This window comes from Agelaius phoeniceus, chromosome 11 (genome assembly GCF_051311805.1).
Source record: "Agelaius phoeniceus isolate bAgePho1 chromosome 11, bAgePho1.hap1, whole genome shotgun sequence".
Taxonomy (NCBI): domain Eukaryota; kingdom Metazoa; phylum Chordata; class Aves; order Passeriformes; family Icteridae; genus Agelaius; species Agelaius phoeniceus.
The window spans coordinates 4486528-4503923 of NC_135275.1; the positions used below are offsets into that span (position 1 = coordinate 4486528).

Consider the following 17396-nt stretch of genomic DNA (forward strand, 5'->3'; position numbering starts at 1 on the left):
GCTCTTTTCCTAGGGCAAGGAAAAGGGTAAAACCTGTTTTTAACTGTTCTTGCTTTATTCCTCCACCTCCTCCTCAGTGTGCATTGAGGTTCCAGTAGGTGCCTGCCTGACCTGAGGAGCTGCAGCTGATAATTATTGACTCAAAAATAATAATAGAGATTCCATTCAGAACTGGGATTATGCTGAGCAGCACTGTGGGGCCACACAGACACAGCAGAGTGTGTCCCACCTCTACAAAGACTGTTTTTTCTCTCAGGTGCAGAACTGGTCACTGTTTCCATAGTTGCTCTCTGCTGATGATCTCCATGGGTGCAATTTCAGTTGTCTCCCATCCGTGGGGTGGATTCTCAGCCAGTGTTGCCCATTTGCCCCCTGGAAGATGTTGTGGAGTGCAGGCACCAAAGGAATTTGATTTTCTCAGGCTCTTCAGCACTGCCTGAGGCAGCAGCACATGTGAGAGAGGAGAGGGCAGAGAAAAGGCACAGAAAAAAGCAGCTCCCTGTATGTTTGTAATGCTCTACAGCAGCTCAGTGCTTGTTCAAATGCTCTCAAACCCATAGAAACTCACTGTCGAATCTGGTATCCCAGACTCGATATATTAAGAGTTTTCCCTACAAAAATCCAGGTGAATAATACAGAGTTGTAAGGGTTTACTTTTATATTAAGTGGTGATTTACAGTGGTGATTCACCTGCTCTCTTTGCTTTCCTTGCTTTGCTTTTTGTGTGTTCTGAGGTTGTTGTGTGCAGACTGGATTTGCTTTCTGAGCTGAAGTGAGGCAGATCCCCGAGGGGCTGAAGGCTCTGCCCTGCCCTGCGGGATAATCAGAATAAATCCCATGTCAATCCCACCCGAGCCGTGCCTTTCCCGTTACCTCTAGAGGCTGCTGTTGTGTTAAATTCAAGTGCAGTGCGTGCCCAGCAGATCCCAGGGCTGGGATTCACTCCAGGAGCAGGGAGGGTGCGATCCTAGAGGAAATTCTGCAGGCAGGGAGAGGCAGAGATGCCTCAGCTCAGCTCTGTGCTTGCAGCCATCGGGATGTAGCAGGAACTGATGACAAAAAGCCTTTTTTTGCCAGCCACTGCTGATTATTGGTTTCAGTTCAGTGCGAGGTCTCTCAGAGTGATGAGCAGCAATGTGAATTGAGAATTTGCTGACAGGAACCAAGTACTTTACAGTGACCCTGTCAGCATTTGAGGTTAATGTCTGCTGGACTGGGGTTTGTTGAGCTGATAAAATTTTCTGTCAAAGAAAGTTTTCCTAAGAATGGATTTTGGGTTTAAAATGCAATGTTTACACTGATAATTCCCCCTCACTCTTCCACTAGGCATTGCCTTGCTTGCAACATAGATATTTTAATTTAGAAGATATTTTAATTTAGAAGTTCAAAAAGCTCTCGGTGTTTGGTAGACTTTATTATTATTTATTGTGAAGCATGCTTATTATGCAACATTTGACAAGTCCAATCAGAGTTTTGTACTGAAATGCTGAAAGCCATTCACCTAACAATGCCTAAAAACCTGCACACCAGTGACTGCTGGTCTAATAAAGAAGAATTAACTCCTTTATTAGTGTCTGGACAGCACTCCTGAGTAGTCAGTGGTTTCTGGACAGCACCCAACCACGCTTTTCCAAACAGCTTGAAGAAATCTATAACTTTGAATATAGAGAATTCAGATTGGACTGGGAATTGTAATGCCCGTGTGCACCCCTGTCTCATAGAACACTGCTCTAAAGGAGTTTAAATGGTGTTTTCTTCCTCATCACCTGCACCTCCCACAAAAATCAAAGTATTTTAAAGTGAAAAAATCAAATACTTCTCTTCTTGTCCTTCCCAAGCACCCAATACATGTGTTGCATTCCTGTGAATTCGGGGATGCTCTCTATGATATAAACTGTACATATCAAAATATTGTCCCCAAAATTGGTGAGGAACTTGCATTTCATGCTGAAGAAACGTGCCTCTCTTTTTTTTAATGTTGTAGGTGTGGGGTTTTGTTGTTGTTTATATCTTAGAGGGCTCAGATTCCCCTTGATGTCTTTATTAGATGGCTGTTTTAATTTGATGGATTGGTGTAGAATATCTGAGTATGCACAGTATGCAAAACTCCTCATGCCCCGCTTAAAAATCACCACACACTACTCTTTATTAAAAATTTTTCTCTTTCTAGAAAACAGCAAGGGCTGCTTTGGTCTGTGTAGTTGCAACTATTGCAAAACAACTGCAACTTTTTATTCAAGAAATGTACTGTTACCTCAGCGTTGTGTATCTGAAGTGGGGAGAAACCTTTTTTATGTTCTAGGCAATCTTCCTTACAATATTCAGTAGACACCAGCAGTAAATTAAAGCTACCTGTTCTTACTGAAATACCCAGAGCATTTTCAAGCAGTGATTCTCAAAATGCCATCACAAAGGGTCACTCTGTGAGTTGCTTCTGTCTTGTCATCCCTTCCCCTTCCTGAGGGAAGAAGTTCTCAGGGTGGAAATGGAAGTTTTTTACTACACCATGAAGATTTCCCATCCCAGATGGGCAGGGATGAGCTGTGCTCCAAGCTGAAGAGGGCAGAGGGAAAATTAGGATTCTATTAGCTTTTTAAATTTCTCTTTTCATATCAGTCAGGTGCTGATGAGCCACAGGGAACGTGAGCTGATGCCCATTGGGTTGGCACACGTTGCCACCCGCCCAGATGTTTGTTGTGCTGTGTCAGGATGAGTGGCACACATCTGTCTGAGAGCTCTGGGCTGCAGAGGGGCAGCACAGATCCTGAGATGGGAGAGCTCAGAAGGGCAGCACATCTGGGATGGGAGAGCAGAAGGGCAGCACAGATCCCAGGATGGGAGAACTGCAGAGGGGCAGCACAGATCCTGGGATGGGAGAGCTGCAGAAGGGCAGCACAGATCCTGGGATGGGAGAGCTGCAGAGGGGCAGCACAGATCCTGGGGTGGGAGAGCTGCAGAGGGGCAGCACAGATCCCAGGATGGGAGAGCTGCAGAAGGGCAGCACAGATCCTGGGGTGGGAGAGCTGCAGAGGGGCAGCACATTCTGGGATGGGAGAGCTGCAGAGGGGCAGCACAGATCCCGGGATGGGAGAGCTGCAGAAGGGCAGCACAGATCTGGAGATGGGAGAGCTGCAGAAGGGCAGCACATTCTGGGATGGGAGAGCTGCACAAGGGCAGCACAGATCCCGGGATGGGAGAGCTGCAGAAGGGCAGCACATCTGGGATGGGAGAGCTGCAGAGGGGCAGCACAGATCCCAGTATGGGAAGAGCTGCAGAAGGGCAGCACAGATCCCGGGATGGGAGAGCTGCAGAAGGGCAGCACATCTGGGATGGGAGAGCTGCAGAGGGGCAGCACATCTGGGATGGGAGAGCTGCAGAGGGGCAGCACAGATCCCGGGATGGGAGAGCTGCACAAGGGCAGCACAGATCCCGGGATGGGAGAGCTGCAGAGGGGCAGCACATCCTGGGATGGGAGAGCTGCAGAGGGGCAGCACAGATCCTGGGGTGGGAGAGCTGCAGAGGGGCAGCACAGATCCCAGGATGGGAGAGCTGCAGAAGGGCAGCACAGATCCCAGTATGGGAAGAGCTGCAGAGGGGCAGCACAGATCCTGGGATGGGAGAGCTGCAGAAGGGCAGCACAGATCCCGGGATGGGAGAGCTGCAGAGGGGCAGCACAGATCCTGCAGTGGGAGAGCTGCAGAGGGGCAGCACAGATCCCGGGATGGGAGAGCTGCAGCAGCACCAGCCTCCACCGCCTCTGTCACCTCAGCCGGAGCTTCGGCAGCTGCTGAAGAGCCAGAGCCCGGAATGTTTAACCACTAATAGCCCTTAAAAAATCCGATCTGGCTGCGCCCTGATGGAACTGTAGCAATGTGTGCGATGCCTGTTTATATGGAGAGAGAGAGAAACCTTTTAAAACTATTTAGATATAAACTATGTACACGGCGCAATGGCCATTGCCTCACGCCTTTTATTTTGTCTCTTTCATTCCTGTGATTCCATGTCTCATTCCTGCCATGCCAGGCCGCGATTCCATGGCTGCTGTTGCTGCAGCACCGCGTTACTCCTCGCTGTGAGGCGCTGAGGCCGTGCCGGGGAGCGCACAGAGGCAGAATTAGTTTCAAACAGCAGCCTCAGCACCCGCCCGTGCCCGGAGGAGGCCCCTCAGCGCCGCTTCCTCCCCTCGCCGCCGCCTCCTCCTCCTCCTGCCGCCGCTGTTTCCTGTGCGAGCGGCTCTGACGCGGCCGTGCCCCCCCTCCTTCCCCCGCTCCCCGCCGGGCCCTGCGGAGCACAAAGCACCCGCGGCCGCCGGCAGCGCCTGCGCGGGGCGGGCCGGGCTCTGAGGGCAGCGGGCTCGGAGCGGGGCCCGGCGGGCAGTGCCGGCCACTGCCGCTGTCAGCGCCGGCGCTCGCAGCAGGCTGCGCCCTCCTCCCTGCCTGCCCTGCCCCGCCGCCTTCGCTTTGCTTTTACGCTCTTATTTTTAATTATTATTGTTGTTATTTTTTTTTTAAAAACTTGGAAGAAGCCCCCGCGCTGCTCCCTTCCCCCGGCCCGCAGCGCGTTCCCCTCGCGTTCCCCGGGCTGTCGGAGCCCGCTCCCCGTTCCCGACCCGCTCCAGGCTGGGCCTCTGCTGGGCTTTGGAAGCCGGGAGCGCCTCGGCACCGTCTGCCTCCCCCTCCCGGAGCCGCTCGTCTCCGCCAGCCCGATAAATGCTGTTTATGAGGATGGACCTGTTGAACTACCAGTACTTGGACAAGATGAACAACAATATCGGCATCCTGTGCTACGAAGGTAACAGCGCCTGGCCGCGGGAAATCAGTGGTGCCCTGGCACGGGGGGGAACGGATCCCTCGATCCCTCGCACGGGAGGGATGGATCCCTCCCAGGGATGGATCCTTCTCGGAGCCGGGCTCGCTGTTGTTTGTCGGCGGGGATGTTTTTGGAGATCGCCGGTGCGGGACGCCCCGCGGGCTGTTGTCAGAGCTTTGTTACAAGGCAGAGATTTCTTTCTTTCTTTGTGATTTTTTTTTTCTGTTCTTTTCTTCATTTTATTTCTTTTTCCCCCTCCACAATCCGCGTTTTCAGCGCCAACTTTCCCTTCCCTCTCCCTGCTGGCACTAAAGGCGGAGGTTTGTCCGTCTGGGGTTTGTCCGTCTGTCGCGGCGCCGCGGGGCTGGGCCGCGGCCGGACACGCGTGGGCCCGGCCGGGGCCCAATGTCCGGCGTGTCCCGCGGGGCCGTGGCCATTGCCCGGCGTGTCCCCGAGTGTCCCCCGTGGCCGTAGCCCCGGGCCGTTGTGTCCGGCGGGGCCGGGGCTCGCTGCCCTCCCCTGCCGGCCCTCAGAGCCCCGCTGGGCCGTGCTTGAGGCGGCAGGGCAGAATCGGCTCGTTCGTGTGCGCCGAGTTCTCTCTACGTGCGGCTGCGAGAAGCGGTTATGGCTTGGCTTTGCCTGCACTGAAAGGCACCACTGAGCTAATTCGGCTTGGCAGCGGGGCTGGTTTTGCTGTAGCCACACACCAGCGCCGCGAAAAGCTTTGCTTTGCTTTTTTTTTTTTCTGATTCAGCAGGAACGCTTTCCATGTTCGTTCAGAAAATAAACTTGCTGGAGTTGTCAGGAAAGAAACAATGAGGAGCGTACACAGGCCAAGGAGATATCTCCGCTCAGAAAAAGGCCAGGCCAGAAGGCAGGCAGCTGAATCTCACTTTGGAAATTACAGTCCCTTCTATCCCTAAACCAGCATGGCCACATTTCTTCCCTTCAGGAAGTGGAGGGGCTCCCTGTTCTACTTTTAATGTCTTTGTTTCTCCTCTTTTCCTGCTTTTTCTTTCCTGCACAAATATGTATATATTCATTCAGATTAAGCTCTTTTACAAAAGACTGAGCTGAAAAATACAGAGCTGGAGTTCTGTGAAGTTGAATTCCCAACTGCTTTCTTATGCCATGCTTTCTTTGTTAGAGCAAGAAAACTCTTTAAAAAAAAAAAAAAAGCTTTCAGGATCCTTTTTCATTTCAGGCTCCCTTAACTTTTTCACTGCTCTCTGCAGTAATTAGTGTTTTCTTTGGAAGCCCTTGGTAACTTCTGATGAAGACCATGAAATTTCATGCGAAGCTTTATTTACATAATGCATCTTTCTGAGCGTTCTGTTCACTAAGTTTTGATGCTCTGTAGTTTTGGCTCATTAGTTCAATGTATTGTAATTATGCCTGATATTTATGGAATATTCTTTCCAGGTAATTGTTATTTAACCAGATCTTAGCTTTAATAGTTCAAAAGAACAGCTTGAGGAATACACTCCACTGGAGCAGTTTTTGTTTAGGTTAAACATCTGTTGCTATTTTCCTTATTCTGGAAGTTAACATTTTTAACACTAAAATAAACACACACAAAACGAAGAGAAGAAAAGCAAAACTTCAGTGGTGTTTATATCCCAACGGTTTAAAAAGTGTAAACACTGGCAACATCTGCTCTGAACGCAAAGGGTGTTTTAGAGATGCCTACAGATCTTCCTGGCCTCTGCCACAGTATTTATTTTAGAAGTGAGTTGTGTCAGCAGTGATGGATCTTGTCTTTCCAGTGGCACTGTTGCAGTAGGAACGACATTGACAACAAAACGCCCTCTCAAACTCAGTTAATGAGGATTTACTGAAGGCCACACTCGAGCTGCTTATAAATTGATGCCTTCTTGAAAAGCACTTCTGAAGATGCAGGATAAGATAAAAATAGGTTTGAAATTTCAGAGGAAAGAGTGATGGGCCTGTAGGCCACAGGAAATAGATGGGTTCCTTGTTCCTTTAAATTCTCTCTGGAAACATTTGCTTTTGGTTTTTGAGCTGATTTCTATGCTGGTGAGCTATGCCAGCATGTTTTATGCAGTTTACTGGTGATTTTACTCCTCTGGCACTGGAGCTGTTGGATTTGCAACAGCCTGTGCATCAGATATGTGTTGATTCCTAAGAAATAGGAGAAGTTGCTGCAATGTGTGCATCTGGCAAGCCTTCAGTTCAACATGGAGCACAGGAGTGTGATTTGCATCCCAAGAGGAGTCCTGCTTTTTCTTGCCCAGCAAGAGTCCCAGATAGCAAATTTGTTATGTGGGAGCTGCAGGCTGCTGAGTTCATGGCAGCCCTGGAGAGGGGCAGGAACCTCCCAAGAACCTCAGCTGTGCCTTCACCTCAGGCTGCCCCTCAATTGTGCCACTCTCCAGCCATGGAGTTCCCAGCATGGAAATATTGTGCTGCTTAGCTCATGCAACACACTCTGATTTTGGGAAATGGTGTTCAGTTCATGCAACACACTCTGATTTTGGAAACTGGTGTTCAGTTCATTCAACACACTCTGATTTTGGGAAATGGTGTTGCTTGGATCATTCAACACACTCTGATTTTGGAAACTGGTGTTGTTCTGTTCATTCAATACACACTCTGATTTTGGAAACTGGTGTTGTTCATTCAATACACACTCTGATTTTGGGAAATGGTGTTCAGTTCATTCAACACACTCTGATTTTGGGAAATGGTGTTGTTTGGTTTAACACACTCTGATTTTGGGAAATGGTGTTGTTTAGTTCATTCAACACACTCTGATTTTGGGAAATGGTGTTCAGTTCATTCAACACACTGATTTTGGAAACTGGTGTTGTTTAATTCATTCAACACACTGATTTTGGGAAATGGTGTTGTTTGGTTCATTCAACACACTCTGATTTTGGGAAATGGTGTTCAGTTCATTCAACACACTCTGATTTTGGAAACTGGTGTTGTTCATTCAATACACACTCTGATTTTGGAAACCGGTGTTGTTCAGTTAATTCAACACACACTCTGATTTTGGAAACTGGTGTTGTTCAGTTCATTGAACACACACTGATTTTGGGAAATGGTGTTGTTTGGTTCATTCAATACACACTCTGATTTTGGAAACTGGTGTTGTTCAGTTCATTGAACACACACTGATTTTGGCCTCCTCTCTGGGGGCAGAGAAGAGCTGGTGATAACAGAGATGGGATCTGCCTTGTGGGCAGCAAATTGTCCTTTGGCTGGGCTGGGAGTGGGGAGCTGGGAGTTCTCTCATGAGCTGTCCAAAAGTGAGGCTGTGCTGCAGGTTTGGCTCTGCAGGTGAAACCTCACCTGAGCTTGGCTGTTTTCTCAGACATGGGGTGATCTCTTTCAGTTTTTGTTGTGAGGTGGGTGAGCCACAGGCACAGGTTCTCCAGAGAGGCTGCGGAGTCTCCACCTTTGGAGATACTCAAATCCCATCTGAGCATCCCACCCTGCCTGAGGCTGGTTTGGAGCAGGAGGTTTCTAAATGGCCTCTAAAGGTGCCTTTGTAGCCTCTTGGAAATTTCTGCACACTCATGTAATTAAGACAGCCAGGAAAAGGATTATAACCAGAAATGAGGGGAAAGAGTTTAAGAAAGGGGGTCCATAACTCTGAAGCACAGGATGAAGCCATTTCCTTTCCTCAAGGTTGTTTGTTTTACATTGATTATTTGTGTCCTTTGAAGGGTTTTCTTAATCTCATTACTACCTTTGAGCCCCCACGATTCCCCATGGTAATCTCAAATCCAACTGATGCTTTGGGAGGAAAATCTGAATGTTAATGTGTTGAGGTTTTTGAAACAAGTTGCATAAAAAAGGCATTTGAAAGAAATTTTTTAAAATCATTCAAATGAGGATGCTTGGTCCTCCCTAGTGGAAAAGGACAATTAATAAAGCCTCTTATTTGGCCTTATCATAAAGCAGAGCACTAGGGCTCAGGAGCTCAGTCCCTGGCTAGGGACCGGGTGCCCGAAGCTCACTCGCTCATGCCAAGGCCTCAGGGCTACCATCTAGCAAGCATGGTGATTATCAGCTCTATAGTGATTGCAAGCTCTCAGGATTTCAGCTCTGCTTGCTAGGTAGTGGTGCCCTGGGCTGGAGGCTGCAGCAGACGGAGAGAGAGGAGAAGGAGAAGGCGCAGGCTGTTCCACGGAGATGGCTTTATTTGGGGAGGTCCGTGAAGGGTCTCTGCTCTTCTTCTTTTCTCCCCTAATGGGGTACAGTATGCTTCTTTTATAGGGTTGGAAAGGATCCAAGCTTGACCAATGGGTAAGGGGTTAACATGACATTGCCTTATAGGGTTACAGGGGTAGGTTAGGGGGTGGAGGACAGAAAAACAGGAATTTTCTTTTGCTGTTTCAGCATTCCTATTGTTCATATCCTCCATGGTGCTTTTCCTAAATCTATGGGGTTTACTACAGACAATTATATTTCAAGCAATTTATTGTAATAGTTTTAGTGCAATAGGAAAGAAAAGAAGAAATAATGAGAGAATTGTTGCTTGGCATCTGGACGCTGATCTTGAGCGTGAATACATCTGATATTGCTCTACTCAGCACTGCTGCCGGTGATCGGCAATGGGCAGTTAAGGAGTGCTGCTGTCAGATCATTGCTGCGCTCCTAAGGGGCCATGGGGAAGCTGCCGGCAGCCCTGGCTGAGGTGGGCTCTGAGGCAGGCTGGCATTCCCTACCCAGTGACTGCACCCGGCCAGGTACTCGGGGCTGCAACACCTGCATCTCGTTTTGTGCTGGAAACTCGCTGACCTGCAGCTCAATGCTCCTTCAGAGCCCGCCGCTGAGGTCATGGAGTGCTCCGAGTTAAAGCACAGCTCAGGTGATGCTGCTCTGACTCCAGCCGGTTCTGGCTCCTGCTTTCCCACGGAATATGCATGAGCAGGAGCAGTCTCCAGGCAGATCCCTTTCCTTCTGTTGTTTATCACAGATGGTGCTGTGGTGGAAGGCAGATTTCTGCCTTCCTTCCTCTCTCTCTCCCCGTTTCAGATGCTCTGGGTTATTGCTGCATTCTCAGGGCTGGAACTGCTGTGCTGGGAAAGGTATAAAGAAATGCAATAAGATGCTAAGAAATCCCCCAGGCATGTTACTTGGAGCACTCCAAATAGTTATGCAGAGTTCTCTGGATAGTCCAGAAGACTGGGATTTTATTATTTTTTTTTAATGAAGAAAATTGGATCCAGATTTCTAGCAAAACACCCCTTTTTGGTTGCAGGACAGCTTTCATTAGTTAGTGGCATATTACATAATTATTTCACTGACTTCCTGTAAGGCTGGAGAGTTCCTTGGCTTGCAGAGCCGGGTGTCCTCTCAGGGCACTGAAAGCATCCTGAAAATGTCTGTGTCTTCCCCAAAAGGCCACTTCAGATGTTTGCTGTCAGAGGCACAGATCCTGCTAACTTCATTTGCTTTTTAATGAAATGCAACATGTTCTTTTAAGTTATAAAAAAGAGTTTCCATCAGCTCTCTCTGCTGACCTTGCATTTTTCTCTTTCTCTACCATCAGTTTCTCCTATTAACTGCAAAGTTTGGGTTAGTTTCTAAAGATGTAAAATGACTTAAGCATTATTCTGCTGCTAAGAATTGGATAAGAATCTCCTTCATGGCAAATTAAGTGTTCTTATTTGTAACACAGTGTAAAATTTCTGTTCAAAGCCATGTAAATTAAGATGCACCTACAGAAGGCTCCCCATTTATAGAACATTCTGTGGGTTTTGCATTTTCAATCTCTTTCATCTTCAGAAAAAAAACAAAGAGCCCCAGCTTCACAGTTGGGCTTTTCTTGTTCATTTCCTCCTACCATGAAGTTGGGAATATCCTCTTCAGGACTGACATAAAAATTCAGTTTATTTTCCTCCTTCATCAAAGGCAGGATAGATTTAGGTCATACTTGAACTTTTTTTTTTTTTTCCCCTGGAGTTCTGTTGTTCTCATCCTGGATGCTAGTTCAGCACTTGTACTGAGAACTCAAACAAGGAAATGAAAAACCCAAATATAATCGAGTGTTATCCCACAGCTTTCTGTAGATAAGATAGGCAGCATATTTTTTTTTCCTGAGATAAAAGGTAGTGAGGTTTGTAGCAGTAAGTTGAAGTCTGTGTTAATGAGCAATTTGCTTAAAGGCTGTAACTTGTTACTCACAAGTCAAATTTGTTACAGTGCCAGCTCTCTTTGGATATAAATCCAGGGATTTTAGGAGACATTGAAAAAGCTTAAATTGCTCCAGAGTTTGAACAATGCACTGCATTGTATGGAGAGCTGTTAGAGAAAAAATAAAGCTTAAACAACAGTCTTCATTGTGTGGCATCTAAAATTATGAATGAAAAAGTTCATCCATATGTATTGGCTTTGCCTTTTTTAAATATCTGCTTTGCATGAAAATAGTCTTCTATTAATTTCTTCTTGAGCTTTCATACAGATGGGCCTTTCTATTTGATTTTGGCTGAATAGAGTGCAGAGCTTGAACATGCTGCATGCAGACACGGTGCCAAGCAATTTAACAAAGTTGTTTACACGAACAATAATGCAGCAGGACAGAGCCTATCATTTCTGCCTGATAATGGTGTGAGGTAGTGGTGAACACAAGTTCCTGGAGAAGTGTTTACAAGAATGCCTTTATACTTCCTCAGCCTTAGAGAACTGGAGGCCTTTGGGCTCCAATTCCTTCTTTACAGGCAGCCGGTTTTTCCTGCAGCCTGCATCATCCCCTGCAAATTGCTCTCCACATCAGCAGGAGAGCTGCACACACAGGGCCATTGTTTGTCCCTGCTTTGGGGACAGCTGATGAGGCTGAGGGCAGGACAGACAGCAGCAGTGCCAGCAGCCTCCCTCTGCACTGCCACAGCACCACTTCCACAGCACCACTTCCACAGCACCACTTCCTGGTGCTTCATGTCCCAGCTCTTCCCCAGTTTTTCCTGCAGCCTGCATCATCCCCTGCAAATTGCTCTCCACATCAGCAGGAGAGCTGCACACACAGGGCCATTGTTTGTCCCTGCCTTGGGGACAGCTGATGAGGCTGAGGGCAGGACAGACAGCAGCAGTGCCAGCAGCCTCCCTCTGCCCCTCCATATTGCCCTGGTGCTTCATGTCCCAGCTCTTCCCCAGTTCTCAGTCCCTGCAGTGGGTGAGTGGGGCTCAGGGAGTGCTGCTGTGTGTCCTGGAGGGAGGATGGGGGCACATGGATCCTCCAGGCTGTTGAGCTCTTACTTAGGGTTATCTCTGCCCCCTGGAAACCTCATGTTTGCTCTTTAAAGCAGGAGTAGCTGGCACTGATGGAGGGTAGGGTGAGCTTGGGGGACTGGAGTTCACAGAATCACAGAATGTCCTGAGCTGGAAGGGACACACAGGGAGCATGGGTCCAGCTCTTGGCCCTGTACAGACCTCAGCAATCCCACCCTGGGCATTCCTGGGAGCTCCTGGAGTTCTGGGGGCTGTGCCCATTCCCTGGGGAGCCTGAGCAGTGCCCAGCACCCTCTGGGGCAGAACCTTTCCCTGAGATCCACCCTAACCCTCCCCTGATGCAACTTGAGGCCATTCCCTTGGAAAAGGTCATTCTTGTTAAGAAATATCTCAGTACAGCTTCTTGTGCAACCTTGGGGAAGCTGAGGTAGCCAGCACCACCACAGCATTGCTTCCAGCCAAAGGAAAAGTCACCCAGAGACCTGGGGGAGGTGATGGCATCCATCAGAGATCCTGTTTTAATAGGAATGGCAGTGCTTAAAGTCACCTAAAAACCTGGGTGAGGTGAGGGCACTCCATCAGAGATCTGCAGAGATCCAGTTTTAATAGGAATGGCAGTGCTTAAAGTCACCCAGAGACCTGGGTAAAGTGATGGCACTCCATCAGAGATCCTGTTTGAATAGGAATGGCAGTGCTTAAAGTCACCTAAAAACCTGGGTGAGGTGATGGGACTGCATCAAAGATCTCCAAAGATCCAGTTTTGATAGGAATGGCAGTCCTTAAAGTCACCCAAAAACCTGGGTGAGGTGATGGGACAGCATCACAGATCCTGTTTTAATAGAAATGGCAGTGCTTAAAGTCACCCAGAGACCTGGGGGAGGTGATGGCACTCCATCAGAGATCCTGTTTGAGTAGGAATGGCAGTGCTTAAAGTCACCCACAAACCTGGGGGAGGTGATGGGACTGCATCAAAGATCTTCAGAGATCCTGTTTGAATAGGAATGGCAGTGCTTAAAGTCACCTAAAAACCTGGGTGAGGTGATGGGACTGCATCAAAGATCACCAAAGATCCAGTTTTGATAGGAATGGCAGTGCTTAAAGTCACCCAGAGACCTGGGTGAGGTGATGGGACTGCATCAAAGATCTTCAGAGATCCAGTTTTAATAGGAATGGCAGTGCTTAAAGTCGCCTAAAAACCTGGGTGAGGTGATGGCATCCATCAGAGATCCTGTTTTAATAGGAATGGCAGTGCTTAAATCTCAGGGTGATATGGGAGACACAAGTGTGAAACTGAGGTTGGAATCATTCCTTATCTAAGTTTCACAGCTGGTTGGTATCAGATTTTTTTAAAACAGGAGTTTCTAGAGTGTTTCCTTGCCTAAATTTTGTGGCACTGTTTGGTAACAGATTTTTTTAAGTAACACTTTTTTTCCCCTTTTCTTTTCAACTTGCTTGTTGCAAGTGTTAAAAGCAAGAACTTGTTAAACATAGTAGCACTTGCTGCAATCCAGCTTTTCCCCCCTAAATGTTGTGTGATACTTTGTGCCTCATGTTGGGTTTGGAGAACCAGCTCCTGCACAGCGGTGTCCATGGCTAGAAGCAGATAATATCTGGGATAAAGTGGAATTTTGCAGCCTTTGGTGGCACACAGGGAGGAAGGGAAGTTGCCTTCAGCAGGCTCTGTCAGCTCAGTTCCCTGACAGAACCCATGGCTCCTGTCCTCTCCTAATTCCCCTGGTTCCAAGAGCTGGGATTATTTCAAGCCGTGTTCCTTTTCACTCCTCATCACTCTGAGTGTTCCCTGTCAGCTGTGAGAACCAGGCTTTGCAGTGGGTAACTTTCCTCCTATCCTTCCAAATGTTGTTAGCAGCTTCCAGGAAATATATTTGCTCTCCCAGGGAAAGTTTGGAACCAGTTGTGTTTAAAAAGCAGTAGATTTTCCTGGAAACCCATTTGACAGGGCAGGCATGGAAACCTCTCAGCACTGCACTTTCCTGCTTTGTGAGGTTTAATATTTATTTCTCAGCATGCAGAAATATGGGGTTTTTTGCATTTAAATATGGGTTGTAGTTAGATGTGAGAGAGATTTAGTCAGTTTTTTTCCTGTAGAAATGACACAGTTTTATGGGAATATAAACCAATTTGGAACATTTATTATGTTTTGTTGTAACTCAAAATCTCAGATCAGCAGATTGAGATTAGTTACAACCTACCAAGTGTCCAGCCCAGCCATCTTTTGCATGAGAAGAGTGCTGCTAAATGGATCTTTTTGAGTTGCTGTTGTTCTTTTGGGAATGAGTGGGGATTTATTTCTTTTGCAAATGGTATGAACACACTGTGCTTGCACTTTAGAGATGATATTGAGACTTGAAATTTTGTTATTTAATTGCTAATGTTTACTTCTGAGAGTAAATTAAGATATTTGTGACAGCAGCAGGTTTGGACACTTTCAGAGCAGAACCTTTCAGTAAAATATAATTTCTTGGCTCCTGATTACAATATTGGAGTTGTTTTCTGTGATGCTCTGCTGATTGTAATGAAATATCCCTGTGAAGAAAATTAAATTGTCCAGGCAGAGGGGAAACTATTTCTATGAATGGAAATGATCTGGGGAGATCAGTAAATGCCACCCAAGAGCTAGCCAAGTAAAACAGGACTATTCAGTTCTTCTGCTTCTATTCTTTGGAAAGCCACATCTTCTAAAGACAAAAACTGTTCTTAGCATGGAGAAAAGCAGCTGACACAAGTGTGGCACCACCTCTGTGGTGCTGTTCTCCAGAACACACCAAATGAGCAAATTGCTGCATGATTCACCTAAGGCAAGTCTGAACTCGGCCAGTTCCTTGCATTTAGTATAAATATTTATGGCATTGAAGGGGATTATTATTTTTTTTATTAATTTAATATTCTTCCTGATGCTCTGGATCCTTTTTAGACGTGCTCCTCAGGCATGTGGTGAGCAGTGGTGCTTGTTTAACCCCCCCAGGCTGGAGTTTTCCTGCTGTGCCATCTCGGAGCCTTGGGGCTGCTCGGGCCAGCTGGGGCAGTGCTGACGTGCACGATTTTCCTGCTGAGCACTCCAAACCCAGAGGTGAACACTCTGCTCTTGTCCTGCTGCAGGCCATCACACTGAGCCATTTACCAAAGGTAGCAAAAATAGGAATTCCAGCCTTGGCAGGGATGTTTACAGAGCCTTGGCTGGGTTCTCTAGCTTCAAAAATGCTTCTCTTACTGATGTTACATAATCCATGTATTTAACTCAGCACAAAAAAAAAAAAAAAAGTTTAAAAAATTGGAATCTTTCTTGAAAAACTCTTTAAAGTCCAAATATCTAAGACTGTGAGTGCTTTGAGGTACATTATCTCTGCCTTAGCAGCTAATCTGTGGCTGTTCTGAGTTGTTCTTTGCAGTACAGTAAATTGGACACTACCCTGTTTGAGTTTAGGTGTTTCTCAACTGGTGTGTTTAGCAACAAGTATGACAGCAAACATTTGAATATATTTGCATATATTTTAAATCCTCTCTGCAGAATCCTTGCTCTCACAGAAGCCCAGTTAATGCAACTTTTAGCCAGGCCTGTGAAATAACCAATGACTGTTATCCTTATTTACAGGATAAGGATATTTACAGGATAATGGAGAGCTGTAACTGCTTGAACTCCCAGAAGTCTGGGATAAAGCTGCCAGCAGCATTCCAAGTGCCTCCATTGGAATATTTTGCCACAGCTGCTAAACCTTACTGTGACCTCTTAGTAAAGAAAATTGCTTTTAGCTGTTTGAGATGTTCAAATAAAATAGGTCATTCATCAGCTAAGCAGGTAAGAACAATGATGGACTCGATCCTTACTTTGTGCTCAGCAGTCATGGAGGGCAAACAGGAGCTTTTGGACCCAAATCTGGTGACTTTGGTCCTTCTGTGGTGGACCCCACCCAAAGTGAGGTGATGGAATCTCCTTCTGTGGGTGTAGTTGAGTCTTTTTAGGTGATAAGAGGAATGAGGCCTTGCAGACAAAGCTGGGAAGAATTTGAAGTTCCCCAGTCTGAGGCACAGGACCTGCCCAGGTGGGTTCCTTGAGATCAGAGCCCGTGGAGTTGGATAAAAGGAATGTGCCCACAGATGTTAATTTTATATTCTCTTTGCAGGATGAGTTGGGATCAGAGGCTTAATGAAATAGCAGTCCAGCTGTGCCAGCTGTGCTCCTGCAGTGGAGGCCGGGCTGAGCCCATTTATGACTTGAAGCAGGGCTTCCAAAGCTTTTAATTAATGCTGCAGTGTCTCACTGCCCCCAGCACTGCTGTTTGGTTCCATTAAAAACTTCACAAACTGCTTAATTATGGGGTGCAACATCTGCAATGTGTGACAAGGGGGTAGAGAGCTGCAGAAATGCTTTTCAAGTGAGATGAGGAAGGCTTGAACAGATATTCACTGGGGAATGATATCCCAGTGATGCAGTGAGAGGTTTGATTTCTCCTGTGGGAATAGTGTGATGTGAGTGCTGGGTCACAAACACACAGCTGACGTGGTTTGGTTACCTTTGTTTCACCAAGCCAGCTGCACTTCGTGTCTTTTCTGGCTTCTCTCAGGATTGAGTTGCTTCTGCAGCTCTGAAATAAACAGAGAAGGGGCCTGGAGCTGTTGTCAAAAAGGAAATTCAGCTAAGGACCAGTGGGTGCAGGGCAGGAAAAGGCAGAGTGTAACTTTGGTGCTGCTCACCCCTTCCAACCCCATGACTGTCAGGATAACTTCAAAAACAAGAACCTCTGCTTGTTCTTGTTTTCTCCAAGAGTTCTGGAAAACCTGTCCTCAGTGCCCAGAAAAGTGGGAGAAAGGCTGCCTGGGCAGCATGTAATTTCTCACAATCCCTCCCTCTATGTGCCCTGCCTTCTCTTCCCCTTGGAGAGAACATTGATTTGGAGTGACCCTGCAATGTGGAGCAGCCTGAGCTTGTGAAATAGCAGCTGAGCTCTGGCTGCCCAGGGCTGCCTGCCCTGCCTGCCCTGGCTCCCTCTCAGCCCTGGCACAGCCTCCAGCCATCCCAGCCCTGCTGCTGCTGGCCTGAGACCTTCAGTCCTTCTGGGCAGGGATTCACTCTGGGCCAGCAGCTTTTCCACAGCTAAACCTTGTAGGCACAGTTTGAAAGCTTTGGTGCTCTCTGCTTAGTTAATTTGATTTCTCTTCATCTCTTCATAGCCATTTGCTTTTTCCCCAGTAAAATCAATGTAGTTGTGTGATATGAACCCAAGATTTAAAACTGCTCTGTTAAAGGCACAGATTGAGTTTTATCTTTTTCCCTCAGTGGTGCTGTGGACCTGTTTTGGTTTTTTTGGAAGACAGTCCTGTCAGTAACAATGGTGATATTTTAGCTTTTATGTGTTTCTTTATAC

The 17396-nt window shown here is 47.2% G+C and overlaps 1 protein-coding gene across 2 annotated transcripts in view; it reads left to right on the forward strand.

Moving 5' to 3' along the window:
* The window catches only part of VGLL4 (vestigial like family member 4), a 105260-nt gene that overhangs the window by 42568 nt on the left and 45296 nt on the right, over nucleotides 1-17396 (forward strand). The window contains exon 1 of one of the 2 annotated variants that reach the window (XM_054640188.2): nucleotides 4262-4791. The exons of the other annotated variant lie outside the window; for it this stretch is intronic. Within the exon in view, the coding sequence (XP_054496163.1) occupies nucleotides 4710-4791 (82 nt within the window). The 5' untranslated portion in view covers nucleotides 4262-4709. Of the gene's footprint in view, nucleotides 1-4261; nucleotides 4792-17396 lie in introns of those variants that run through there. 2 annotated transcript variants of the gene reach the window in all.